The following is an 18,207-nucleotide window of genomic DNA, read 5'->3' as shown; positions in this document are numbered from 1 at the left end:
AAAAAAAAAAGTTATTACTCTGCCCTATTCTAATGCACCTATTTTAATCAGACAAGGTATGAGAACAAATTCCAGATAAACGCCAGACTGTCTGAGTGATGTCTTTTTCCTTTGTTTTACAGGCTCCATGACTACACTGTAAAGAGTTTACATGCTGTGTGAGAGAGGGAGAAGAGAGAGAGGGGGCAGGGGGCAAGCATCATTTCCATTAGGACATGCAGCACCATTTCTGGTCCTCTGGGAAAGAAAGTGAAGTTAAAAGTAGGATCCACATGCCTGTTTCTTACCTTCTTCTCAACTAATTTTGCCACTTATCTCTTCCGCTTTAAAAAAAAATTTTTTTTTAACGTTATTTATTTTTGAGACAGAGAGAGGCAGAGCATGAACTGGGGAGGGTCAGAGAGAGAGGGAGACACAGAATCGGAAGCAGGCTCCAGGCCATCATCACCCCAGAGCCCGACGCGGGGCTCGAACTCACGGACCGTGAGATCGTGACCTGAGCTGAAGTCGGATGCTTAACCGACTGAGCCACCCAGGCGCCCCTAATTAAATGTCATTTAAAAAAAATCTATATAGGGACGCCTGGGTGGCTCAGTTGGTTAAGCGACCAACTTTGGCTCAGGTCATGACCTCGCAGTTTGTGAGTTCGAGCTCCGCATCGGGCTCTGTGCTGACAGCTCAGAGCCTGGAGCCTATTCCAGATTCTGTTTCCCCCTCTCTCTACCCCTCTCCTGCTCACACTCTGTGTCTCTCTGTCTCTCAATAATAAATAAATGTTAAAGAAAAAAAATAAAAAATATATATTTATATATGTGTGTGTTTATGCTAATACCCTTTTAAGAAAATACATTTTGTTGGGGAAAAGAAAAAAAAAATGTCAATACAGAAAGTTCTTTGGGAAGCCAGTAAATCTTTGGTACTTCCGAAGCATAGCCAACAATCACAAAGAGCGCCAGCGACAGAAAAGGAATTCAGTCCGCGGCTGCACGAGAAAGAAGGGTAATCACCTCGCACAGAAAATTCTTTTTTCAAAAATAGTAAGTTACTTAAATATCAAAGACCTTTCTCAGGAGCGCCTGAATTGACGTGGTATTAGCCATCTCGACTTCCATATTAAAAAAGAGCACGACTGGGCTCCAAACAAAAGCCCTGCTCACAGGACTGATTATTAACCACTTAGCTAATATATTGGGTTTGGTTGTGCAGTATTGTGGCCTTCAGATAAGAGGCCCACGTCGTTCCGTCAGTGAATATTCCAACACTGCAGAGACAAAAGGCGGCGTCACGTTAGGTGGAAGGAGAAAGTTGCCAGCCTCCCAGCTCTGTCCCTTTCCCTCCTTTCTGCACGGGTTTTAGTCCCACGACCCCGAACGGCTGTCTTCCGTTTTCCCAATAAATCCCCTCGCAAACCTACCGTTCTTTGCAGGCTCATTTTGTTCCTTCACTGTACGGATCTTATTAACATCAATTGATTTCAACACGCAGGTCACGTTTAGGTACCCCACGAGCCACACTTTTTTGGAAGTTTACAGTTTACCCCCACCTTTCCTCCCAGGTTTCTAACTTCTTCCTTCCACAATGCGAAGGAAATTCCGAAACGTCAGAATCCTCGGGATACCCCGTTAACACCGGGTTGTCTTTGATGTGCTCCCCCACGGAGAGGTAAAGGGGAGGAAAACACTAAGTTGGGTCACTAACTCGGCAGTAGGGATATCACAAGTTAAACCCAGGCAGTGTCCATCGGCCTGTCCGAAAACCTCGACAATTTATTTGGAATAAAATTCAAAATGAACTGCACCCTGGACTGATTATTTTTGGAGCAAACATTACGCGCATAACACGGTACTCTCTGGAGCATGAAGCGGGCTCCCCCTTCTGAAAATGTTTATGCATTTAAAATCTTGCACCTTCTGTATATAGAATATAAAAAGTCTTTCCCTCAACTAACGGCGCCATTAAAATACTACGTCGCCGCCGCTCGCGCCCCCAACAGCTCTACAGAAGTCTCGCGAGAGCTCTCAAGAACTCGCGGTACCCGGGAATTGAGGAGCAGGACACCCAGACCTCGGGCGCTGTGGGCGTGCGCCGTGCACGCCTCCGCCCACCGCAGGGAGGCGGGTCCGCGCCATCCCGAAGAACGGCCCGTTGAGTCGTAGCTTATAAGGAAGCCCGGCTCCACTCCCTCCCTACCAGTTCTCAATCATCTCCTTGATGGCGTTGGCCGGCCGCTGGATGACTTCCCCTGCCGCGATGCGGTTCACCACTGTTTCGTCCAGCCGCCGAATAACCCCCGCTACGAGCGACATTTTGGCGCCAGAGGAGCCCAAGACACGTCGAGATGCTCACCGGAAGTACCTTCGGCCAATCACCTCAGGGCTCCGTGCTGACGTCTTTCCATCAACTCTGTCTACGCTGCCCTGCCAGACCTTCCCGCGGCAGCGGCTTCGGAGCGAGGGAGCCGTTGATTGGGCAGCTGGGATGCCAGTCAAATTTCTTAAGTCCCCCGGTGCCCGGCTCACTTGGTCCCTCCCTATAGCCCTTCAGGCCACTGGCTAGAAGGGTATGCGCCTGCGCGCTGTCCACTCTCCCATTGGCTCATTCCTGGGCTAGGGAATACGAAATCTCCAGCCAATAGGAGTGCAGGTGCCGTAGCCGGAGGTTGGTGTCCCCCTGCTGGGGTGATCTGGCGCAGAGCGGAGGAGGTGCTTGCTCCTGCTCCTGCTCCCGCTCCTCCCCTCTCCTTGCGGCCTCCCGGAGGTCGACCCTCTTCTTGCGGCCTGCAGTAGGATGTTTATGACGCCTAAGAGGAGTAAAATGGAAGTCGACGAGTCTCGGGTTTTCCGGGCCGAGTGGACCCAGCGTTACTTGGTGGTGGAGCCTCCGGAGGGCGAAGGGGCCCTGTGCCTGGTCTGTCGCCGCCTCGTCGTAGCCACCCGCGAACGCGATGTCAGGCGCCACTACGAGGCCGAGCACGACTACTACGAGCGGTATGTGGCGGAGGGCGAGCGCGCGGCCCTGGTGGAGCGTCTGCAGCAGGGCGACTTGCCCGTGGTCACCCCGCTCACTCCCGAGGAGAGAGCCGCCCGTGCAGGCCTCGGGCTCGCCCGCCTCTTGGCCTTGAAGGGTCGCGGCTGGGGTGAGGGGGACTTTGTGTACCAGTGCATGGAGGTGATGCTGAGGGATGTGCTGCCCGAACACGTAAGCGCTCTGGATGGCGTTGATTTATCGCCAGAGGTCACGCGGCAGAGGGTCCTCAACATTAACAAGAATCTACGCAGTCAGCTTTTTAACCGAGCCAAGGACTTTAAAGCCTATTCCCTTGCCTTGGACGACCAGGCCTTTGTGGCCTATGAGAACTACCTCCTGGTCTTTGTCCGTGGCGTGGGCCAGGACTTGGAGGTACAAGAAGAGCTTCTGACCATCATCAACCTGACTCGTCACTTCAGTGTTGGGGCCCTTATGGCGGCAATCCTCGAGGCCCTGCAGACGGCAGGGCTTAGCTTGCAGCGAATGGTTGGACTCACCACGACCCACACGCTGAGGATGATTGGTGAGAACTCAGGACTAGTGTCATACATGAGAGAAAAGGCTGTAAGCCCCAACTGTTGGAATGTTATCCATTATTCAGGATTTCTGCACTTGGAACTGTTGAGCTCCTACGATGTAGACGTTAACCAGATCATAAATACTATATCTGAATGGATAGTTTTGATTAAGACCAGAGGCGTTAGGCGCCCCGAATTTCAGGCTCTCCTCACTGAATCTGAATCAGAGCATGGCGAAAGGGTTAACGGACGATGTCTGAACAATTGGCTTAGAAGAGGGAAAACTTTAAAACTGATATTTTCCCTGAGAAAAGAGATAGAAGCCTTCCTGGTTTCGATAGGGGCCACAACGGTCCATTTCACAGACAAGCAGTGGCTTTGTGACTTTGGCTTCTTGGTGGATATCATGGACCATCTTCGAGAACTCAGTGAACTGTTGAGAGTTAGTAAAGTCTTTGCTGCCGCTGCCTTTGACCATATCTGTACCTTTGAAGTTAAGCTGAGTTTACTGCAGAGACACATTGAAGAAAAAAACCTCACACACTTTGCGGCCTTCAGAGAAGTTGTCGATGAGCTTAAACAGCATCTTAAAGAAGAACAAAAAATATTTGATCCCGATAGGTATCAAGTGGTGATCTGTCGCCTGCAAAAAGAATTTGAGAGACATTTCAAGGACCTCAGGTTCATTAAAAAGGACTTGGAACTTTTTGCGAATCCTTTTAATTTTAAGCCTGAATATGCACCTATTTCAGTAAGAGTGGAGCTAACCAAACTTCAGGCAAATACTAACCTTTGGAATGAATACAGAGTCAAAGATCTGGGGCAGTTCTATGCTGGCTTGTCCGCCGAATCTTACCCAATTATCAAAGGGGTTGCCTGTAAGGTGGCATCCTTGTTTGATAGTAATGAAATCTGCGAAAAGGCTTTTTCGTATTTGACTCGAAACCAACACACTTTGAGCCAACCCTTGACAGATGAGCATCTCCACGCCCTGTTTAGGATTGCCACAACTGAAATAGAGCCGCATTGGGATGACCTTGTGAGAGGAAGAAACGAACCCAATCCATAGGCTTTGGTAGTATGACACTGAGACGCTCAGAGTCTGATTCTAAAAGCAAACCTTTGCCTGATTTTTCAAGTTAACTAATTTGGATTGTGGCAAAGCACCAAGTTTATTCATCCAAATTGATCACGATTCAGATTCTTCTGACAGAGGTGTTTTTGTTTCTGTTTTTGTTTTTGTTTTTTTCATCTCAAGAGGCAGCATGGGACTGACACATGCAAACACCTTTTTTAAAATTTAATTTAATGACAATGTCATTGTCTTTTACTTTTATGATATGATTGTTTCTAAAGAAATTCAGTACTGATAATGCGAGTTGAATTAGAAGTCTGTTTTTCTGGTGTTTTGAAGAAGTTTTAGCTCTTCTTTTGAACAAAGTGTTAAAATTTTGATGCATATGATCTGAAGTTACCAACCCCATAAATGTATGTTTGAGCCAGTTTGCAGAAACTCACATAGCAAGTTCAGAAGTTTCTGAAAAGGAAGAGCGTACATACGGTGGAGGTATTTTGTCTAACTATCGAAGTGTTTGTTTGAGACTATTTTTTTTTAAACATTTTTCTGAGTCCTAAGTAAATATTGACAGATTTCCTCCTCAACTCCCCCCCCCCCCCCCCCCCCCCCCCCCCCCCCGCAACCAGCCCTAGCAATGATTAGAGGGAAATAATCAAAATTTTAGTCAGAGGAGTAAGAATTACGTTTCAATTGCTGGTTTAGGAGGCTTCCTGCATTTTGGAGATCAGACTAACCAATTATTGGGGATTTCCCCTGAATTTTTCACACTTGGGTGCTGTTTTGTCAGCTCGCCTATTAAAGGACTACGGTAAGTATAGAATCTTAATGGTTGCCCGTTAGTAGTTCTTTACTCCAGATAGAGGTTTGGCCCTGTCAAAAAAAGGTTAGAGAATAAGATTTGTGCCCTCCAGGATCAGGAGGTGGGAGGTATTTTAGCTTATTATGCATGAGTGTTGACTGCTTCATAAAGAAACCCTGTTAAAAGGAAACCCTTTAGTTTAAAGTGGTAAAGATCTCAGATCGTGTTAGCTGCTGGAAGTGGATTTATTATAGAATTTAAAACTGTCCCACTCGTTCTGTATTTAAGATAGTGCACAAGTAGAAATATTTAACTTTCAAGAAGCAGCTTTATTAACAGATTGTGGCAATTCCATATTTCTAGTGAGACATCTGCTTTGTGCTAAAACAGTTATTTTCAAACTTATGTTAACCGTGAAAAGAAAATCTTACAGTAAAGCCAAATATACAAAACGATTTAAAGGCAGGACCCAGCTTAGAGGTCCTCTCAAGTACAGTTTGCAGACTTGTGCTAAAGTCCTGTCTTAACCTTTGTAACACATTCTATGGTCACTAATCCAGCAAATTCATCGAACCAGGATACAACCAAGAATTTAGAAGGAATTGATGCCTGAGCAATCAAAATCGATGCCATAAAAGCCCAGGAACCAAAATTGTGTCACTGGTTCTCAACCAGAAGCAGTAACCCCTCTTTCCAGGGGTTGTTGGAAAGCATAGGGGACTTTTTTGGTTCTCAGACTCCTTGGGAGGGTTCTGCTGGCATTCCCCCTGCCCCCACAGTGCATAGGACAGCCAGGCACAATGGAGAATTATCCTTCCCAAAGTGCCAGTAGACAGCCCTCCCCCCCCACCCCCCCCATTGTAGATTATTTTATTTTGAGGGACAGGGCAAATTACCGGTAGAAGCAGAATGAAAGGGCAAATCTGGCAAACTGATGATATTTGATAGGAACTAATTCCAACATTCCAGGTTTGGCTGGTAAAGTGCGGTAAAGGCCTTGATAGGTTCTGGTAGCTTGCAATAGCATTTACATGTCAGTGATTTATACTGAACCAGATCAAAGGGCTCTATTCTGTTTAATTAGAGCAGAAAAGCAAGTATTTATAAGCTAGTAATCAAGAATGGTCAAGTTGAGATTTTAGTTAACAGGGAATAAGCTTAAAATATCTGGAAAAACAGCAGTAAAAAAAAAAAAAAAACCAGCCTCCCCCCCCCCCCCCCCCAAAAATCTACCGGTAATTTCCCACTAGTTTATAGTATTCTCTTTCACGGCAAGTGCTTTATTGAAAAAAAATGTTTGGAGGACCTGCTTCTGCTTTCCTACCCTGGTTCCTCAAATATTGAAGTCTTGTACATTTTGTGAAGTTCCATTATATATTTTTGCTTAAGGTAATAAAACTAGTTTGCATCATGTAGGTACTGAGTCGGGGGCGGGGGGGAGATATAAACTAAGGATTTAAAATTGACCCTAAATAGTAGAGAATTTGCTATAAACTAGTCTTGTTTGTAAAAAAGAAAAAAGTGTGTATATTACTGTTTCCTGTATTAAGTAATTCTGTAACTGCATGGCAGTCTTTAAAATTTTTTTTTTTTTTTTTTTTTTTTTTTTTTTTTTTTACAAAATAGTTGTTACTGGTCCTGTTGTATCAGTGAATATAGTTAAAATAAGTACTATTTTTTAAAAGCCCTATGTCCCTATATATCTCCCATTCCTCCTAGTTTTCTTAAAAGATGTGGCTGTATTCCCGGTCTCCTGTAGTGCCACTCAAACTGCTCTAGCCAGCCAGATCCTTGTCAACATTCTTGCCCTCTCTCACACCACTGACCCCTTTTCCTTGAAGTCCTGGTTTACTTTTGCTTCGGGGGTAGATACCATCAGCAGGTATGCTTTCTCAGTCTCCTTCATGGGTGCTCTTTCCCGTCCATGTTTGTGTTCTTGTGATGTTAAAATTTGGTTTTAGAGCTACCGTTTTGTACCTCCCCTTAGCCGCTGTCATCTCTGTTCACGGCTTCAGTTACCGTTTATGTGCAAATGATGCCTAAATTCCTATCTCCTTTCCAGGCCTTTCCTAATCCATATATCAAATTGCTAACTTAAGTCTGCTCTGCCGTCTCATGGACACCATGGCATGTCATTGATCTTGCCCCCAAACCTGCTCCTTTTATGTCCCCTCTTTCAGTAGATGGCGCGGCTGCTATCAGTCGTCATAGCCCAAGCCAAAACCTGACCTGCCCGTGACTCTTCATCCATCACATCCACTCACGGGAACCTTGGTGTTAAGTCGACTGTCTCTAAAGTTTTTCTCACTTCTCCGGTTCAGGCCATCAGCCTACCTTAATACAGCAACAGCATCCTCATCAAGTCTCTTTTTCTCTGGTTTCGATCCCTTTTTATGCTGCAGCCAGATCGTCCCAAAAGACATAGTTGGTCATATCTCTCCACTGCTTTCCCCGTTATGTAGGATAACATACGACTGATATTCGTCTTTGAGGTCTCAGTTTAAATACCACTTGCTCTAGGAAGCCTTCATAGATGCCCTCTAGACTAAGAGCCTTCGTAGATGCCCTCTAGACTAGGTGCCCCCACTGGACACTCCCTAAATACCCTTTTCTCCTATTCATACACTTAGCACACTTTGTTGCTACTTATTGATCACTGCTAGACTGTAAGCTTTACCAGGGCAGGGACTGTGCCTTGCTAGCTGTTCTATATGTAGTGCTTAGCACAATGCCTGGCATTCCAATAAATGTTTGGATGAATAAATACGTGTGTAGTGTTTTATGATCTTTGAAGCCCTTTTGCAGTCTCATTTGACCTTCACCGAGGTCCTCCTGCCTTAGCCCACTTCTTGGGTAATTGTTATTCACGTATTACAAATTAAATGAAACTAAGTTCTTTGTGACTACAGAGCCGTATTCCCAGAATTTAGCTCAGTGCTTGGCATGCGGCTCAAATATTTACTATGTGAGTGTTGTTGAGGAAACAAACTTAAATTGCAGTTTGCCCTAGGAAACAAGAAGTGAGGCCAGGTTTCAGACGCAGGTATACTCACATAAATCTATGGAATATTGAGTCTTTACCTCCTTTATTTAGAAGTATTATTAGTTTACTATTTTTAGTTTTCAAAGGTAGACTTCAAAGGAACCTAGATGAAAAAGATTGGGCAACCATTTAGTGAGCTAAAACAATACTTGGGTAATTAAAAAGTTCTACTCGGCATCAGAAGAAGATAATGCTGCTTAAAATATCCTTTTTCCTTTTATAATGTGTCAATCCTAGAAGAAAATGACATACTATTTACTTGCTACTTTCCTTTACAGATGATTTCTGGCTCTTCTGGGATTTAAAAGTAAGTAAATTTAATAAAATTTTAGAGGAGTGACTCGGTATTTCTGGTCACTAGATATCCAGTTCTCTTGCTTTCTTGCCTGCGGAATGTCCTCATCACTTCTCCAAGGGAGGTGACCCAAGAGGGACATCTAGTCAAGGTGTACTTAGATTTACTCCTTTTCTTTGCTTTCTTGTTCATGTGCCTCTGAACTTAATTTCTGGGTAACTGGGGCTTTTGGGATTCGTGGAAGAACTATAACCAAGGCCTGTTTCCTTGAGTCATTTTAATTTAAGGGACTCACCAGTGTTCACTTAGTTGGACTTTTAGTCTGTGGCACCTTAACTCATCCAGAGGCCTTAACGGTAGGTGTGATGGTCATCCGGTGATCTGTGCTGCAAAACTGGGTTTTCATGGGCTTCTTTAATCTTCTGGATTAAACAGTTTCTCGTTTTTATCTTTTTGTAATTGAGCAGTAGCCTCATCCTACCCAATAAGTACTTCAACTTGTGAACTCCACCCCTTTCATTTCTGCTTGCAATTTGACGAATTCTGAGTTCGTCTCTTTCTTGTACATTTTGTCAAATGCAGCCAACAACAACCATAAAACATTTTGTTTTCTTTCTTCCCCCCCCCCTTTAATAAAGAAAGAGTCTGTGCCTTCCATGCTTTCCCAAGAGACAATTTGACCACTCCACAACGTGAATTGCCCCTACGTAAGTTATTTCTCCCATCCTCCAGTAGCAGTTTCCTGAATGCCTCGCAACTAAGCCAGCGTGTAGTACGTTAAGGCTTTTAAAAAATGGAGCCACTTTCTGTATCAGGATGGGTAAGGTTGTCCTACAGTAACGACCACAGAATCTCAATGCCTCACCTAACTTTTTTTCTTGCAACTTGTCTAGGGACTTTGCTCTAGGTCAGGGGTCAACAAACTACAGCCCACAGGCAAAATCCGTCCTGTTGCCTGCTGCTGTAAATAAAGTTTTACTGGAAGACAGCCTTGCCCATTTACTTATGTCTGTGGCTGCTTTTGCTCTACCATGGCAGAATTGAATAGCTGTGACAAAGTGCATAGTCCACTGAGCCTAAAATATTTACTGTGTGACCCCACAGAAAACGCTCACTGATCCCTGCTCTGAGTCTCTGAGACTCAGGTTGACCAGGCAGATACCATCTAGGGTGTGGCTGTTCATTTTGGGAAATGAGAAGAATATAGCAAATCACTTACAGGCCCTTAAAGCACTTTCATTGACCAAAACAAATCCCATGGCCACACCAAAGTTCGAGGAATAGTGTTAAGTCTTCCACGTGCCTCAAAGGAAAACCAGAAATATTTGGAAGACAACACTAGATTAACACATGGTTATGTCTCCATTTATATAATTTCTTTAGAAATCTTTTTTAGTGAGGTAAAACATCCAGTAAAGTGTGTAAATGTTGAGTGTATGCCTCAGTGGATTTTTATATACACCCTTGAACCCATCACCCAGATCAAGATACTGAACATTTCTAGCACCCCAGCAAATGCCCTTGTGTCCCTCCCGCACACAGATAAACACTACTCTGACCTTGATCACCATAGATTACTTTTGTCTTTTTAAAGCTTCATGTAAATGTAACAATTCTATGTACTCTTGTGTCTTTTGTTCAGTACTGTGTGGCTCATCCATGTTGCATGTAGCAGCATTTTTTACTCACGTGCAGTATTCCATTGTACGACTACCGCAATTTAAAATTCCATTCTATTGTTGATGGAAATTTTGGTTGTTTCCAGTTTGTGGTTATTATGAATAAAGTCGCTATAAACATTTTTGTATCTGTCTTTCAGTGATCGTGTGCACCCATTTCTCTTGGTATATTACTCCCTGCTTCCATACTTATCTGTAATTATATAGCAACCAGAGTGATCCCTACTGTAAAATATAAATCAGACCATGCCATTCCTCTGCTCAAAATCCTCCAATGGCTTAGTATTATAATTACAGTAAAATCCAAGGTCTTTATCACAGTCTACAAAGCTTTGCATGATCTGCCCCCACACGTACCCTTTTGCTTCTTACCGTTTTCCGTCGTATCCTCAATCCCTTTAACTTTCCCCAGTCACTCTGCTCTGTACTGGACACTGCCTTTTGAGTTGGGGAATCCAGATACATGATTCGACCCTGTCCTTAAAGTGGCTGTGATCTACATGGATAATTTTAACAAGCCGTGACTCTGGTGTGTGTCCACCAATTACTACTTCTGTAGGGAGTAAGAGGCAAATTTGCCCTATGATTAAACGGTTAGTGTAAAATAATTCACAACTATAAAAGTGTAAAATAAGTTACAATCCCTGTAAGGGATTTAGAGAATAAGATTAAAATGTAAAAGTTCCCCGATAAGGTTAATCAATGTGTACTGATGATGAATGAGAGTTCACCAACTTGACTACTCTTATATTTTACTATTTACATGTTCACTTCCATGAGGCATAGGAGGGAGCTGGGGGTGGAGGAGGTGAGAAGACACTGGAATAAATAAAGAAGTGCTGATACTAAGCACAATCCACAATCACACAGTCATGGCAAAGGGCCTCCTACGCATGGTACCATTATTGGTACATTATGGATAATTATAAAATAAAATTGACTTAAGGTCTTTCCACATATTTTTACTTTATTGATACATAGTTGAAGTACAATAAACTGCACAGTTTAAAGTATAGAACGTGATTGGTTTTGACATAAATGCATAAAAGTCACTGCAATCAAGATAATGAACACTTCATCACCCCACAAAGTTTGCGGGTTTTGACTACTGGGGAGGGAAATACACTCCAATTTAAGTGGGGATGGGGGAAAAGAACTTTTGGAAAGAATATGAGCTTCTCTCAGAACCCTTTATTGTTGACTTGCCTCTCTGCACTTTCTTACCACTTTTGCCAGCCAGGATTTGTACATCTTCCTGGCTATTTCACCACCCCACTCCAGGGCCACCAGCCACGGACCCAGGCTCCTGATACGTCAATTCAACATTCCGGGGCACAAACCGTGGCAGTGCTGTCTGGTGGTCTTTTCCCTGAGGCCAGGTGCATATACCTGGAGTGGAGTGGTGGCTACGAAGGGAAGGGTCCCCTACCGTATTTGGTGGGGCTTTCTGATTGTAAGAGACCAACTTGTGTTAGCTTAAAGGCAAACAAATAAGGGTATCATTGTAAGTATATGAGTATCTCATGGAAACCAAGTAGGGGAATTAAATTCAGCTGTCATTCAACAATCACTTAACGAAAGCCTCCTTTTTTTTTTTTTTTTTTTAATGTTTATATTTGAGAGAGAGAGAAGAGGCAGAGTACAAGCAGGGGAGGGGCAGAGAGAGAGACGGAGACAGAATTGAAGTTCTGAGCTGTCAACGGAGCCCAACGTAGGGCTCGAACCTATGAACTGTGAGATCATGACCTGAGCCGAAGTCGGACGCTCAACTGACTGAGCCACCCAGGTGCCCCCCCTTTTTTTTTTTGGATTTTCTTAGGAAATTTTCCATAAATTAAGGTTTTCAAATTTATTATGTGGCTCAGAACATTTTTCTTTTGTCTCCTCTGTACCTCTGGTTATATTTCCTGTCTCATTCCAAATGTTTGGGCTTTCTCTTTCTCTTAATTAGCCTCACTACAGATTTTTATTTTTTTGTCCTTTTCAATTAATTTGCTCCTGTGTTACATCGGTGCATATTTCAGTGCTATTATTTTCTAATGTATTGTTTTCTGCTTTTATTTTCTTTAACTCATTCTTCCTGTGTTTGTATTCTCTTCTTCCCCTTGATTATTTTTTCCATGCCCTTGAATTGAATATTTTTAAACTTGGTTTAATAACTAACCTACCTTCATTGTACATCAAACCTATTATCAATATAGAGTAAATTTCTAAGGCCTCTATTTATGGCTTTTGTTGACTCAAATTCTCATTTGACTGACTGATGTGGATGCTATCGCACCGCTGAGATACCTCCTTTAGCACTGGGGTTCTTATTTCCTCTCTAAAAACCAGGAACATTTTCATATAATTACAACGCTATTGTCACACTGAGTTAATTATTTGACAAAAACTAATGCCTAGTTCACATCCAGTTCTCCCCAGTTGTCCTAAAGATGGACTTTTTACAAACAGTTTCTTCAAATCAGGATCCAAGCAAAGTCCACACACTGTATGTGGTTGTCGCATCTTGTAAATTTCATTTAATCCAGAGAAGTCCCTCTGCATGCTTCCCATTTCCTCCTGCCATTATCTTGTTGAATAAGCCAGGCCTGCTGCTGTGTGGACTGTCCCTGTGCCACGTTGATCTGTTTTCTTCCTTGTACTGTTCCAGTTGTTCCTCTATCCCCCATATTTTGTGGGGTCTTGCAGTTCATGCTAGAGGCTTGATTTGATTCAGGTTGGACTGTTGTAGCTAGAATACTGAAAATATGGTAATGTGAGCTTCCTGCTGCCTCACAGCAGGATTTGGTCTACACATGCCTTCCTCCCTCCCTTCCTCCCTCCCTCCTTTTCTTTTTCTTTCTTTCTTTCTTTCTTTCTTTCTTTCTTTCTTTCTTTCTATGTTTATTTATTTTGAGAGAGAGAGTGCATGCATGGGAACAGGGGAGGGGCAGAGGGAGAGAGAGAGAGAGAAGGAGAGAGAAAATCTTAAGCAGACTCCACTCTCAGCACAGAGCCTGATGTGGGGTTCGATCCCATGACTTGGGCTGAAGTCAAGCGTTGGACACTCAACAGACTGAGCCACCCAGGTGTCCCTGGCCTGCCCATTTTTAGCAATGGTAGGATTGGTCAGTGGTTTCAAGGGTCGAAGCCTCATCCTGCCTCTGTCAGATTCCCTCCCAGTGTTTTACCTGATAGCTTTGGTCCACTGGTCATTGTCTCCCGGATCCATCTTTCATTTGGACTTATAACAATAATATAGTTGCCTTTTTAAGTCTATCCTTTTTTCTACACTTATGAGCTGAATTCTTCTGTAAAGTAGAACGTTTCCTTAATAATGAGGACTATTTAGTTACCTTGAAATATAGTTACATGCCAAAGAGTCACAGACAAGATCTGCAAGGGTAGGAATTTGCTTTACTGATGAAATCTCCAGTACTGACTTCAGTGCCTGGCCCTGGGAGGCCTGCACTAAATACTTGTTGAAGGGACAACAAATGCATAATTCTTCCTCTTTAATTGCTAATTCTCAGAGTTAGGAGTTGGTGTCTCTGTTTCATTCATTTGGTTTTGGTTTTTTACTTGCAGACTTCTTGCATTTTAATCAAAACTTTTATGTATAAACTTGAAGACTTCATTGTTTCAGTTTGCAGTTATTTTCATGCTCATGATGCCTCATCTTTGACTGTTGGCAGCTTCTTCAAGTCGGTTCCTGTGTCCTTTGCCACAATCCCATTGGTCTTTGATAGCTGCCATGCCTTTCTGTGTAAGATGCTCCAGGCTCATCTATCTATCCCTATCCATACTTGGTTCGGAGTCCCAGGTCCTTGAGTAGAGAATGGTTGGAGAGATCACCATTAGGTTGTTGGTGTTGCTTGTTGTTAGCTGTCATTGCTTCTGGGGCTTTCTGGTGCATGGAGCTAAGAAATACATGCTTTAAGGCCATATTAATATTTCCATGTTAAAAATGTTTTTTTAATCTTTATTTATTTTTGAGAGAGAGAGAGAGAGAGAGAGAGGAAAGTGGGAGCTGGGGAGGAACAGAGAGAGAGGGAGACACAAATCTGAAGCAGGCTCCAGGCTCTGAGCCATCAGCATAGAACCTGACACGGGGCTCGAACTCACGAACCGCAAGTTTGTGACCTGAGCCGAAGTTGGATGCTTGACTGACTGAGCCACCCAGGAGCCCCTTAATATTTCCGTTTTAACTTAACATTGCGGAATTGGTATTTAACTTTTATTTAACCTTGATCTTATACTAATATTTCATTTATTTTATGCTGAAAATATTTGTTTCTAAAACGTTATTATAGTAACTTACTTGCTTTACCTACATTACACATGAAATTCTTTCAAAATAACATTTTAAATAATTTAGTAATATTAACGATAGTAAGATTAAGACTTCTCAAATGAAGGTGAGATTTCTGTGCAGTTCTAGTTGTCTTTACAATTGCCTTTACAGTATATTCCTCTAAGAATGTACAGTCAAAAGACTGTGCTCTAAAGTTAATTGAAATCAGGGGTGCCTGGGTGGCTCAGTCGGTTGAGCGTCTGACTTCGGCTCAGGTCATGATCTCGCGGTCTGTGAGTTTGAGCCCCATGTTGGGCTCTGTGCTGACAGCTCAGAGCCTGCAGCCTGTTTCAGATTCTGCGTGTGTGTCTCTCTCTCTGCCCCTCCCCTGCTCATGCTCTCTCTCTCTCTCTCTCTCTCTCTCTCTCTCTCTCTGTCAAAAATAAATAAACATAAAAAAAAATTTAAAGTTAATTGAAATCAGGAGCACCTAGTTGGCTCAGTTGGTTAAGCATCTGACTTTGGCTCAGGTCATGATCTCAGTTCGTGGGTTTGAGCCCTGCATTGGGCTCTCTGTTGACAGCTCAGAGCCTGGAACCTACTTCAGATTCTGTGTCTTCCTCTCTCTCTGCCCCTCCCCTGCTTGTGCTCTGTCTCTCTCTGTCTCTCAAAAATGAATAAACATTAAAAAAAATTTTTTTTAAATAAAGTTCATCGAAATCATTGTTTTTGTTTGTATGGTTATGTCATCAACTTGATATTCATTTAACTTTATTGGTTTCATTTTGGGACAAGTTTAAGACTTTTTTATTTTTTATTTGATATTATGTTTTATATATAAAAGGAAGTATTTCTTCTGAAGATAAAACTGTATGATGTTTCATTTTCACCCTTTTCCTTGTAATGCAAGGTAAGACTGCTTGAAATTAACCCTGTGTTCTCACCATGGATTGTCTAGAAAATGAACCAGCTAGCTTCTCGTCCTTCTCCTTGATGGGATGATAGCACCTATGAAGAGTCAGAGCCAACTACAGAATTAGAGGGATACCTTCCATACAAGACTGCTCTCTCTTCTGAGACAAAAACAAGTTCAGGAGGGGCTCCCAAAACTAACTCTTGGGTTCAATAGTATGCTGACTAGAAGGACTCAGAACTCACTGAAAGCTGCTGTACTCAAAATTGTAGTTTATTTCAGGGAAAGGATACATACAAAAATCAGTCTAGGGAAGAAGCATATGCAGCAGAATCCAGCAAAGTATCAGCTGTGGAGCTTCCTTTGTGCTCTTCCCATGGAATCAGGATGCATTACTTTCCTGGTGTTGATGTGTGACCAAAGGCATCGAGCATTGTCATCCAGGAAATCTCACTTGAACTTCAATGTGCAGAGTTTTTACTGGGGCTCTATTACATAAGCATGACTGACTGTCTACATGGCTGATCTCACTCTCCAGTCTCCAGTCACTCTGGGTGTGATTCAAAGCCCACAACTAAAATGCATTGTTAGACTACTGGGCCTGACCAACAGCCCCCTGCTAAACAAAGACACTCCTATCAGGCATAGTGTTCCAAGGGTTTCAAGATCACTTCCTAGAAGCCAAGGGTGAAGGCCAGGCCTCTTTTGGGGTAAGGTTAATTTTTTTAGAGTTGAGATATAATTAACACAGTTAAACTCCTTACTGCATAGCACCTAAGCTCAGCTTCTCATGCAACCTGTAGCTCCCCTCCTGCATAAAAGATTTGTAAGGGGCGCTTGGGTGGCTCAGTCGGTTGAGCGTCCGACTTCGGCTCAGGTCATGATCTCGCGGTCTGTGAGTTCGAGCCCTGTGTCCGGCTCTGCGCTGACAGCTTGGAGCCTGGAGCCTGCTTCACATTCTGTGTCTCCCTCTCTCTCTGCCCCTGCCCCGCTCGTGCTCTGTCTCTCTCTGTCTCAAAAATAAATAAATGTTAAAAAAAATTAAAAAAAAAAAAAAGATTTGTAAAATCTCACAGGCTTTAAGTTCCCTGGGTGGAGGATAAGTGACTTTCTCAGACAACCCTTGTGAATCACTGCCACATCCAATCCCAGACTGCCTGGTATCGAACAGACTGTTTAGATCACTTTACCACGTGAACCAGTGCGGGGAGGGGTTCCTCCAACAGAACTCCTTGAACATACACTGTTGTCCAGCAGATGCCCTGGCCCTGGTACCCCTGTCCATGGGATGATGGAGAGACTGCACGATGTATGCGTCTTTGTTTTGCCGACTCTGGTCTTGGGAGTTTTCCCCAGGACAGCCAATTCCCCACCCATGCTCTGTGAGGGCATATACTTCATCTCAATCCCTTGTACAAAAAATGGCAGCCCCAAAGGGACCAGACACAGCGTTATCTAAATTCTCTTTGGCACTTTGTAAAATGAACAATACAAACAACATTATCTTGGAGATTACTTCAAATGGATACAAAAGAGGTCTTCTGCATTCTTTTTAATGCTATGTAGTATTCCTTTGTGTGAATGCACCTACTTTATTCAACTACTCCTGTAGATTGTTTCCAGTCTTTTATTTTTACAAAGAATGGGCTCATGACTTACTTTGTGTGTAGGTCATTTCATGGTTTTGTCAGTGGAACTTTGAGGTGGAGATCCAGAAGTGGAACTTCTAGGTTAAAGCATAAGTACGTTCATTATTTTCCTAGATGTTGCCATATTTTCCTCCTTGGTAGTTGCTTCATTTTTTTATCCTCACCAGCAATATATGTATATCTGTTTCCTAACAGTCTTACAAGAAACAAAAGTTGTAAAACTTTTGGATTATTACCAATCTGATGGTTAGGAAATGGTGTTTTGGTGTACCTCTACTTTATGCTTCTCTCTCTTTTAAAAAAATTTTTTTTAAATGTTTATTTATTTTTGAGAGGGAGAGAGACAGACAGCGTGAATGGTGGAGGGGCAGAGAGAGAGGGAGACACAGACTCTGAAGCAGGCTCCAGGCTCCGAGCTGTCAGCACAGAGCCCAACGTGGGGCTCGAACTCACAAACTGTGAGATCATGACCTAAGCCGAAGTCAGATGCTCAACTGACTGAACCACCCAGGCACCCCTATGTTTCTCTTATGAAAGAATAGTTTTTTAAAAAATATATTTAATGATTATTTGTAATTTTTTTTCTGTGAACCATCTGTTCAAACCTTTTGCCTATTTTTCTGTTGGGCTGTTGGCCTTTACAATTTTTAGGAGCTCTTTATGTATTAGGGATATTAGTCCTTTGTGATAGAGGTTACAGATTTTTACCCAGTGTGGCATTTTGTTTCTGATTTTTTCCCCCTAAGAGAAAGTTGATTTTTTTTTTTTTTTTACAAACCTCTAGCTATATTGATGAAGGAAATAAAAGAAGACTCAAATTACTAAAATCAGAAATGAAAGAAGGGAACATTACTTATAAAAATAAAAAGCATTATGAAGAAACACTATATCAACTGTATGCCAATAAGTTAGATAACTTAGATGAAATGG

At 42.8% G+C, this 18,207-nt stretch overlaps 2 protein-coding genes across 6 annotated transcripts in view; one reads left to right on the top strand and one right to left on the bottom strand.

Moving 5' to 3' along the window:
• MLH1 (mutL homolog 1) overlaps positions 1 to 2,512 on the bottom strand; it is a 55,762-nt gene extending 53,250 nt beyond the window's left edge. For 4 of the 5 annotated variants that reach the window (XR_007155609.1, XR_007155607.1, XR_007155608.1 and 1 more), the window contains exon 1: positions 2,191 to 2,337. Coding sequence is in view for 1 of the 5 variants with exons in the window: in XM_047875047.1 (XP_047731003.1) it covers positions 2,191 to 2,306 (116 nt within the window). In the remaining 4 variants the exon portion in view is untranslated. The other variant, XM_047875048.1, reaches the window with a different exon arrangement.
• Positions 2,513 to 2,657: 145 nt separating this feature from the next.
• On the top strand, positions 2,658 to 10,561 carry EPM2AIP1 (EPM2A interacting protein 1). Its single transcript, XM_047875719.1, has one exon. The coding sequence runs from the start codon at positions 2,788 to 2,790 to the stop codon at positions 4,612 to 4,614; it is 1,827 nt and encodes a 608-aa protein (XP_047731675.1). The 5' UTR covers positions 2,658 to 2,787; the 3' UTR covers positions 4,615 to 10,561.
• The last annotated feature ends 7,646 nt before the right edge of the window (positions 10,562 to 18,207 follow it).

Source organism: Prionailurus viverrinus, chromosome C2, assembly GCF_022837055.1.
Source record: "Prionailurus viverrinus isolate Anna chromosome C2, UM_Priviv_1.0, whole genome shotgun sequence".
In the NCBI taxonomy this organism is placed as follows: domain Eukaryota; kingdom Metazoa; phylum Chordata; class Mammalia; order Carnivora; family Felidae; genus Prionailurus; species Prionailurus viverrinus.
This window is presented reverse-complemented; position numbering and strand designations above follow the sequence as displayed.